Source organism: Dama dama, chromosome X (genome assembly GCF_033118175.1).
Source record: "Dama dama isolate Ldn47 chromosome X, ASM3311817v1, whole genome shotgun sequence".
NCBI lineage: Eukaryota > Metazoa > Chordata > Mammalia > Artiodactyla > Cervidae > Dama > Dama dama.
In genome coordinates, this window is record NC_083714.1 from 110,002,613 (window position 1) to 110,013,174 (window position 10,562).

Consider the following 10,562-nt stretch of genomic DNA (forward strand, 5'->3'; position numbering starts at 1 on the left):
TCTTGTAATAACAGCATTTTAGTTTGAAACTGTTGGCGTCTCTCAGAGTTGAAATAGACAGGGGCCAAACAGGAGACCTAAAAGGATGGTCATCACTGGTCCCCAGAAACAGGAGGCAACATTTGGGGTGAGGGCTGCAGGGTTTGTGACTTTTTTTTTTTTTTTGGATTGGCTGGTGGTGAAGCAACAGAGCTGTGCTCCAGGAATCTTGTGTTTAGTCTGAAGTTACCACCTTCCACCTGGGTGGGGGCTCCAGTTCTGTAGAAGAACTCAAAAGACATTGTTATGCATATTTCTTTGAGTAGGAACTAGGACCCTGTCTCAAGGCTGTACCACCATTTGATTGTTTCTCCTCTGTTTCTGTATTCCCTCCCTTCCCTGATTAGCAATTGTTTGAATCCACCCTTTGGAACTCAGGGAAGGTCAAGGAGGCTGAATGAAGCCTATATCCTACAGATAAGAAATGGAGAACACACAGCAGATCTGTACTCCAGAATCGCCACCCCACAGAGTCCTGCTCAGTTTTAATTTAGGGAATAGGGCAACTATGACTGTGATAACTTCCTGTCAAAATGGGGCATAGGACTGCCTCAGCTTGGAGAAGAGACACTGAATTGGAAGTATTCCTGAGTTCCAAGTCCTCTGAGCCTTGTATGATTAAAATCTCAATCTCTTGGTCTGCCATTTTGTTGTAACAGACCCAATTAGTAGTAGCTGGAGGAGGGATAACTGGAATTTTAGTAGACAAAATAAATCTCTCTCTTTTTTTTTAGAAGAATAGGTCTGAAACCCAGTCTGTACCTGGCACTTCGGGGAGACTTTTAGCCAGGTGGCCAGTTGCCTAGTTTTATAAAAAGTAAGGTATAAGTTACTAGCTTCCAGCAGACATTGTTTTGAGAATGGTGGTATCTAAGCCTGACACGACTCAGAAAACTCAAGTGTTTAACAATACAAGGTCTAGTCTGAAATTACACCCATAGTAACACCTGGTTATTCCCCAGGATGTCTGAACCATAGCTGAGTACTCTATTTTGACTTTTAATTGTAAAATTTTCTTTAATAGCCAAAGCAGATGTCACTATTAATGATGTCAGTGTTTCTCTAGGTATGAGAAGATGCAAGAATTGGGACTCATAAAATCTCTTGAAAAGATCTAACTATCTGAAGGCCTGTTTTGCCAGTTTTTTTTAGAGCACAGAGTGCCTCATTCCTGATTTTCACCCTGAACTCCCTTCAGGGCCGTTGAAAGTCAGCAGTTGCACAGGCCATGATTTAATCTCTGTAGATGCAGATGGCAAGTGTCAATCTTCAATTGGCAGAGCCCCTTTTTGCTCACAAACTTGACTATGATTTTGAGGGGGGCATTTCGTGACCATTTTATCCCATAGTGCTGAGAATGTCTATTCTCAGGTTTGGCAAAGATTTTGTTGACAGGCCACTCAATGTGCTGTTACTGGACTAGGCCATTAAACAGTATCCAAAATTCTCTGGACCACCTGTCTTACTAGCCTCTTGGTCCAGGAAAACATTCCCTCTTGTTGCTTTTTCTCATATCTAGAGTTATACTGTTATCATCATTGATCTCATAGGGAACTATGTATTATTCTATCAGAGGCCTCAGTCATACATTTGGCAGTGTAAGAAACAGCAGTTTTGTAAAACAGGTGAAATATAAAGAACATAGCCAGCAGTATTAGTAAAGTCAGAAGTAAGACCTAAGTTAAGAGCTTCCATTAGATGTAGCCCAGTATATCCCAGGTCATCTGACTTATTCTACTCTGTACGAATCTTTATCTTTCAGGGAAATTATACATTGGCACCACCATCTATAAGGCACATAGCCCAGTTTTCTAGTGTTACTAGACTGATTATCCTTAGTATGATTTAATTGTTTCCAACACAGAGGAGACTTTAAACCTAAATTACCATAGCCTGGTGTTATCTATATAAATCCTTCTCATAATTGTGGGAGATTTCTTTCTCCTTTGCTGAAACTTTTCTTGCTGCTCTGATTGAGCTTGAGTAATAGATAAAAGCTCAAATTTATGGCCAGAGTCAGAGCAGACATTATTAATTGGCCCGGTGAGGGGATCCCATCTAGTAATATCACAGTGACCTGAATATGACTATAATTTTTTTTAAGTGAATTTTCTCATGGCCAACCAGTTAGAGCCTTGGAGTAGAGAAATTTACTAAAGTAACCCAGAGATAGACACAGGTAATTGGCCACAAACCCAACAATTGGATTGATTTCTAAAACTAGCATAGGATCAGGCCTATGATAAAAAAGCATTTGATTTATACACAAAGGTCTAAGAAGTCAAGAAAACATAAATGATCATACGAATCAGGTCCAGCATCTTGGACAAGCTGTCTACCTCTGATGTTGCTGTCTTCTCATCCTGGTGTAGTGTAGTTTCTCCTGTTTGAGCATCATTAAGGTGAGATCAGGTCAGCTGTCTTCTCTATAGACCAATCCAGGGCCGATCAGGGCACTCTAGCCAGTTGTCCATGTCAGGAGGAGACCAGGGACAAAAGGGTCCCAGTTGCGGCCACTGGGTCTGGTCCATTGGCAGGCAAGCAGGCCCCTGAGTACCCCAAGTGGTCAGGATGTCAGTCTCAGCAAAGAAGAATCCCACCAGAGTTGCCATTTGTTGCAGGAAGGAGGACTCCTTCCAGGGCCCAAAACTGGGCTCTTTTCTAATACTCAGAAATGAACTGTCCGAGGAGACACATGTGCTGATAAAGCAAGAGATTTTATTGGGAAAGGCGAGAGTTGGACTATAAAGAAAACTGAGCACTGAAAATTTTTTAACTGTGGTGTTGGAGAAGACTCTTGAGAGTCCCTTGGACTGCAAGGAGATCTGACCAGTCCATCCTAAAGAAAATCAGTCCTGAATATTCATTGGAAGGACTGATGCTGAAGCTGAAACTCCAATACTTTGGCCACATGATGGGAAGAATTAATTCACTGGAAAAGACCCTGATGCTGGGAAAGATTGAAGGCAGGAGGAGAGGGGGATGACAGAGGATGAGATGGTTGGATGGCATCACTGACTCGATGGACATGAGTTTGAGTAAGCTCTGGGAGTTGGTGATGGACAAGGAAGCCTGGCATGCTGCAGTCCATGGGGTCGCAAAGAGTTGGACACAACTGAGAGACTGAACTGAATTCACATACCATAAAATCCACCCATTCAAAATGCATAATTCAATGGCTTTAGCATTTTATAGTGTTGTGCAGACAAGTATGAATCATTAGTGTTTAGTTTATTGTAGTTAACAAGGTATGAATTAATAATACAGCAGTAATTATTATGACCGTTAGAGCAATACTAAACCAAGGAATCATTTGGTATCAAGAGCTCAATCTAAACAGAATAAGAAATGTAGAGTGATGAGTAAAAGGCTGAATATGCAACAGAAAAAAAAAAGGGTGTGAGTAAATGTAAATGGCTAATCAATATGTTCGTAAAAACCAGTCAAAGAAGGATTAAAACCTGCTTGTGAGAAGATACATAGAGGCTTTGGTTAGCACTGTCTGCATCTTCCTGAAGATGGCAAAATATCATCTATGAGATCATTCTGGGGTAAAAGGGTGCCACCTGATTAGTTACTGGGTCAATAAGCTAATTTTTGTATATGCTGATTGTAGACTATGTCAGTAATAATTATTTCATTCATCACTTATTACCTATGTGCCAACTATTTGCCAAGCATTCTGTTGAAAACTTCAGTATAGGCAGACCTGGAAGATATTGAGGGTTCAGTTCCAGACCACTACAATAAAGTGAGTCACACAATTTTTTTTTTTTTTTTGGTTTCGTAGTGCATAGTTTCCTTGTTAGTACAGTGATGAGTATCCCCGCCTGTCAGGTGGGAGACCGGGGTTACATTCCCCGAAGCGGAGGTGAGCTCTTTTGGAGCTTCCCAGGTGGCACTGTGGTAAAGAGTCTGCCTGCAATGCAGGAGACTCGGGTTCAATCCCTCGGTTGGGAAGATACCCTGGAGAAGGGCCTGGCAACCCACTTCGGTATTCTTGCTTGGAGAACCCTTCCTGAAGACCCTTAGGCTCTGCAACCCATGCTGGCTATGGGTAGTTCCAGATGATGCTGTGTATTGTTATCAGCATTCTAGTCTTTTATAATATCTTCTATTCTCCTCCTTTTTTTTTCTTGATGGCTGCAATAAGGTTAGGTGAAAGAAAACCCACCAGTTTGAACCAATTCGTTTTGTTTTCTCTGAAAAGTTCAGTGGTGTACAGTGGTGGCTAAGAGTCAGGGTATTAGCTCTGGACATCCACATCCATTATCTGGAATATAATGGAAACATGGACTAGGATGAATAATGCCATATTGATGGTGCCTCCCTTATGGTATTTTTGTCAAGGTAACAGCAAACTACCCCTCTTAGAAACCAAATGCTGTGACCTTCTGTACTATTATGTAGCATATGGGCTTCTTGTTGTTGCTGTTGTTTAGTCACTCAATCATATCCGACTCTTTGCAACCCCATGCACTATAGCCCACCAGGCTCCTCTGTCCATGGGGATTCTCCAGACAAGAATACTGGAGTGGGTTGCCATTTCCTCCTCCAGTGGATCTTCCTGACCCAGGGATCAAACCTGCATCTCTTACATTTCCTGCATTGCAGGGGGATTCTTTACCACTAAGCCACCAGGAAGCCTAGGGCAATTTTCTTTAGTTGAGGCAATAGCCAAACAGTGCTGACATCAGAAGACTACCTTTCAGCAGCTGGGAGTAAGTCCTTCATTCTTGAAGGAAGGTCTAGGTGGACCTAATGTCCACCATAGTTCCTGTACCTTCATATTCTCATCTGCAAAATGAGGATAATGATAGTATTGACTCTTAAGGCTGTGGTAAAGATTAATGCACTTAGAGGAGCGCTTGGTGCCCCCCAAAATGTTAACTGTTATCATTTAATGCAATAAAACTCTTCACATTGATAAAGTGCTTAATGAATGGTTATTGTGGAGCCATAGTGATATGCACAGGTTTGTTGAATGTTGCTGGTAAGAAAGGTTTTAAAAATCATTGGATCATGCCCCTTAAGGGTTGGGGAAGCTGGAGCTCAGTGAGAGAACACTTTGCCAAATTCACTGGTGGAATGACCAGGTGGGAAACTGGGGGCACGGGTCTCCTTGCTCAAACCTGGTGAATCATAAAAGGAGCTATCCATGACCGGGCACATATAGTCCCTCACTTCATGTACTGGAAGCAAATGCTTCTTTTACCTCGGTTGATCACAGCCCCTTTACCTGTAAGTTTCTTGGTGCAGGAGTGAATTTTGGCTTTTATTCCACTTTTGTCTGTGACAGAGATAATGCAAGAACTGAAGGAAACTATGAACTTCATTCCAAAATTGCCATTGGACCTCCTGACATTTAGAATCTGAGGAAAGTGACCAGCCTTGGATTTTGTAGGAAGGCTGTCCTCCGGCTCTCTGAGACTGACCAGTTACCTCTTTGCTTTCATTTCAAGGGTTCTACGCCAGCCAGTGGGCAGGATTTACTTCGCAGGCACAGAGACTGCTACACACTGGAGTGGCTACATGGAGGGAGCTGTGGAGGCTGGCGAGAGAGCAGCCCGAGAGGTAGGGCCTGAGGTCACATGCTGTGGAGAAGGAAGTAACTCAGGGTCCTGACAAGCAGGTTAAAGATGTCTGAGATCCTAGAGGCCAACTCCCCATTAACCCCCATCTGAAAAACCACAGAACACCCTTTTAACAGTAGTCTTGGGTGAAACAAGCACCTTAACCCCAAAGTAATGAGTCCAAGGTAAAAAGACTCCATGGGGCAAAATATCACCATGGCTATACTTGAGAGAGAACCTCGGTCTAATATTATGAAACCAAACATGTTTAGCCTAGGACTCAGAATTCATTTATATATTTCCTGACAGTTCCTCTGGTCTCATCCCTATTAAGACGTGTTTGCGGCTACTAAAATTTATTGTGAGTCTAATGATTGTGCTTAGTTGCTCAGTCTTGTCTGACTCTGTGCAACCCTATGGACTGTAGCCCACCAGGCTCCTCTGTCCTTGGAATTCTCCAGACAAGAATATTGGAGTGGGTTGCCATGCCCTCCTCCAGGGCATCTTCCCAACCCAGGGATCGAACCCGAGTCTCCTGCGTTGCAGGCAGATTCCTTACCACTGAGCCACCAAGGAAGCCCAAGATGCCACAGATGAAAGATCTTTTGGATCTTTTTTGAAGGTTCAGTGGACTACACTGGCCTGTACCCTGGGGCGTTTAATGGATATCCCAAAAGACATTGTTAATCTGTATTTAAAGAGCAGATTAGGAGATTAAGAGAAAGATTAGTAGATGAGGAGAAAGACAGTGTTGTTTTTGTTATTCACCAAGATGCTCTTTCTTTTCAGATCCTGCATGCCATGGGCAAGATCCCAGAGGATGAAATCTGGCTGCCTGAACCGGAGTCTGTGGTAGGTTCTATTTTATTTCATGAATTTAAATCTCTTTCCTTTGAGAACAGTTATTTGCAAATAGAACACACTTGCATATATTCACAGACCCTCCCCATAGTGATTCAACCCATGGATGTTTAAAGGGATTTCATGGGTAAGGGCAGAGGTGAGGGATTTAGAAGAACTTTGATAAATTTGTAGCTGCCACATGCCTTGCAGATTATTAGGAAAAATATTTTTGGGTCGGGTAAGATTACTCAGAGAATTCTAGGCTTATTAAGAACTCGATAAAGGTCTCTTGAATAACTCTCTAACCTGGTGATAGGGTGGAGGAAATGAAGGGAAGATAAGTAGTATCCTCTGTTAGGAGGGCAAAGAAGTGGAATGAAACAGGGCAGATTTAAATTAAAAATGCATTTTCAATAAGCCTATCATTTTGTAATAAGACCCCAGGAGATTTTCCTGACTGGAAGGAAGGATACATAGGGGGATAGAGTGAAATGCATTGTAGAGGACAAGTATCTGGTCAGAGTTACTCGTCTATCAGGTAGAAGGTCAAAGGCAATAGCCTGGTCACTCCAAAGTCTTTCTCTTAGTGCTTCTGTCAGAGATGGGACTGAGGACTGAGTGGACCACAGATCCATTCACTCAACACATATTTATTGTGCAACCCGCCACTGGCACAATACTTATTGTGTCATCAGCCACTGGGATAATGGTACAACCATACTTTGAGAGCTCAGCACGTGGTGGAGAAAAGAGATGACAACCAAAAAGCCCCATGTGTGATGAAGATGACATGCTGAGAATGTAAACAGAGAGAGTCAACTTAGCTTGGGGATATTGGAAAGGCTCCCGGAGGAAGTGAGGGGGAAACTGAGGCTTGAAGTTAGTGGTCAGAGTTAACTAATTCAAGGAGAGCATCACACTCAGTGGCTGTGAACTTGGGCAAACTCTGGGAGTTGGTGAGGGACAGGGAGGCCTGGCATGCTGCAGTCCATGGGGTCGCAGAGAGTTGGACGTGACCAAGCAACGGAACAATAACAACCAGTGGGGAATGGAGATGAATGTTCTGAGCAAAGGGAGTGTGATGTTTTGTGGCCTGGAGGTTGGCAAATGTGAGCCACATTCAGAGAACTGGGGGAAATACAGACTTCCTGGAGCAAGGTGCACAAGCCCTGTACTGACACCAAGTATTCTCTGCCCCCAGGATGTTCCTGCAAAGCCCATCACCACCACCTTCTTGCAAAGGCATCTGCCCTCTGTGCCTGGCCTGCTGAAGCTGATTGGAATGACCACCATCTTTTCAGCAACTGCTCTCGGCTACCTGGCCCACAAGAGGGGGCTCCTGGTGCGAATCTAAAGAGAGGGCATCTGTAACCACACCCTGGTGTATGGGTTTGGGGGAAGGCACTGTAATAAAGTTGCACAAAGACGCGAAGAATGTAGAGTGAGGCGGGGAGCATGACGATCAGTCAGACTTTCTGACCACAGAATACACAGTCTCTCTTTCTCCATTTTGACACCTGTGTATTGTCTAGTACCTAGCTCTGTCTCACCCACTTCCAAGTTCACTGGCTCCAGAATCTTTACAGTAGTTAAACTGGCTTGTGAAAGGTCCTTGCTATCCTACTATACATTGCCCAGGCACACACACACACACACACACACACATAAAACACTACTTTTTTCTTACCTCTGTGGCTTTGTGCTTGTCCTTCCTCTTTCCTGTAATGTCCACAACCTTCCAGGCTCTCTGCATTTGTCTTTAAAATCCCATATTGTTACAGCTGGAAGAACTTAGACACCATCAAATCCTTACTTTCTGTTTTAGAGTTGAGCAAACTGAAATGGAGAGAGGAGGAACTTAATGGCTTAATGTCCACAATAAGCCACTGATATTTTGGTGACTAGGACACAGGTCCATTGCTTTATCCCGTCTCTCAGGATGGATTGCCCAATCACCCTTCTCTACTCCCTGCCAAGGTCGCTGATAGTGTCCCCTTGGGTGGGTTTACTCTGTACTAAGTTGTTTTGTGCTACTCAGATGCTACTACTCAGTATATATCCTTAAGTCTTACTGTCTTAGGCAGTGTGTCTTCAGCTCATTTTACTTTTTTTCATGGTAAGAGTTCTTGTCTTTTCTTCCTTTTGTATCCTCCACTGAATCTGGATACAAAGGTTGGTGCACATTTGGGTAATTCAAATAAAATTGATTGACCAGATGTCTGTTGTCTTCTCTTTTTGGGTAATGACTTTCAGGGTTTTGATAGATCAAATCAAGATTCAGTATTAGGCATATAATTGAGGCTTAAAAGCATTTAGTCAAAATTTCCTTGAAGCTCAGATGATGCATGCATTTTGATTGTGTGATCCATCATGGGTGGCGTCTATGTGAGCACTTGGCAAGTGATTTATAATGATATGATAAGGATGCTAAAAGACAGAGCTCCTTGTTTCTGCCCCACAAAAGGCTGTCAAAATAATTGACATATTAATAAGCAAGATGCTTTAACAATTAAGATAATTGTAATATTTCAGTTGGCCTTTCATATGCCTGTTAGTGCAAAGCTTTTTACTAGGTACACTCATTAATTTAAAACCACAGTTCCACAGTCCATTAATCCTATTTGAACTACTTTTTAAATGAGATCTTCATTTCAAAGTACTCATACATCTCAACTCCCAAGATCAGCTTTTATCAGGATATATTTTAAATCCATAAATGACAATTCTCACATGCTCCTTTAGAAAATGAATGTTATTATTCTTAGCATAAATGACATTTAAGAAATCTCCTAGGATTAATCAATAATAATATAGTTTCTGATTTTACAGTGACATTTACACTTGTGAATTTGTAGGAACTTTAGAGACTAAATGAGGAGATGAAAAAACCAACTAAGACTTCTAAAGTGATTTCCCTGGCAGTCTGGTGGTTGGGACTCTGAGTTTCTACTGTAAGAGGTACAGTTTGGATCCCTAGTCAGGGTACTGAGGTTCCCACATGCTGTGTGGCATGGCCAAAATAAAAAGACTTCTGCAACAATTTTGGTTTTTGGATCTGTCTAGAAATATAATGTATTTGTCCTAGGAGTGTCTACTTGAGCATGTTGCCCTTTAAAACAGCCCCACCCACCCTGAGAGTTGTCATACTACTCAACTCCAGCATATCCATTAAGTGAAAAATGTTTGTTGCTCACCAGGCTCCTCTGTCCGTGGAATTCTCCAGGCAAGGATTCTGGAGTGGGTTGCCATTCCCTTCTCTGAGTCATCTTCCTGATCCAGGGATCAAACCTGGGTCTCTCGCATATACAGGCAGGTTCTTTACCATCTGAGCCATGAGGGAACATCCATTATGAAAGAGTCAAGTAAGGGATTACCTTCTTCAGGAATCTCCTGGACCACTCGTCCTCCAGCCAGGCCAGTGGATGATGCTCAGTGTTCTCCCAGTATTACTTCTTGTCCTGTACTGACATAGAAAAGAAAATGAAAGTGTTAGTCGCTCAGTCGTGTCCGACTCTTTGTGACCCCATGGATTGTGGCCCTCCAGGCTCCTCTGTCCATGGGGTTCTCCAGGGAAGAATACTGGAGTGGGTTGCCATGCCCTTCTCCAGGGAATCTTCCCAACCCAGGGATTGAATGTGGGCCTCTCACACTGCAGGCAGACTCTTTACCGTCTGAGCCACCAGAGTAACACTTAAACTGTGATACTGCAATTATGACATCTTGTTAAATTACATGATTTGAGGTGCCAAGTTACATTCGATATTAATTACCAAGGTAAATCCTGAGATAGATGAAAATGGAAAACTGTAAATGAAAGACCTAAAAACCAATTTCTTGTCTGATGAAACCTCTCATCAGTTTTGAGTATGAAAAGAATGGGAATTAAAAAAATTTTTTTTCTTGAAATATAGTTGATTTACAATATTCTGTTTAGCTTCAGGTGTAAAGCAAAGTTATTCAGTTACATATGTATACATACATATATGTACATATATTTTTTTCATTTTCTTCTGTTATAGGTTTTTTTCAAGAAAATGAATATATGTGGGATCTAAAAAATGATACAAATGAACTGTTTTACAAAACAGAAATAAAAAAAAATAAAAA

At 42.2% G+C, this 10,562-nt stretch overlaps 1 protein-coding gene across 2 annotated transcripts in view; it reads left to right on the forward strand.

The window, feature by feature from the left end:
- Positions 1–8,671, forward strand: part of MAOB (monoamine oxidase B) — a 113,636-nt gene extending 104,965 nt beyond the window's left edge. For both annotated transcript variants that reach the window (XM_061137383.1, XM_061137382.1), the window contains 3 exons: positions 5,502–5,613; positions 6,402–6,464; positions 7,657–8,671. In XM_061137383.1, the coding sequence (XP_060993366.1) occupies positions 5,502–5,613; positions 6,402–6,464; positions 7,657–7,809 (328 nt within the window). In that variant the 3' untranslated portion in view covers positions 7,810–8,671. The remainder of the gene's footprint in view (positions 1–5,501; positions 5,614–6,401; positions 6,465–7,656) is intronic.
- Positions 8,672–10,562: the final 1,891 nt, after the last annotated feature.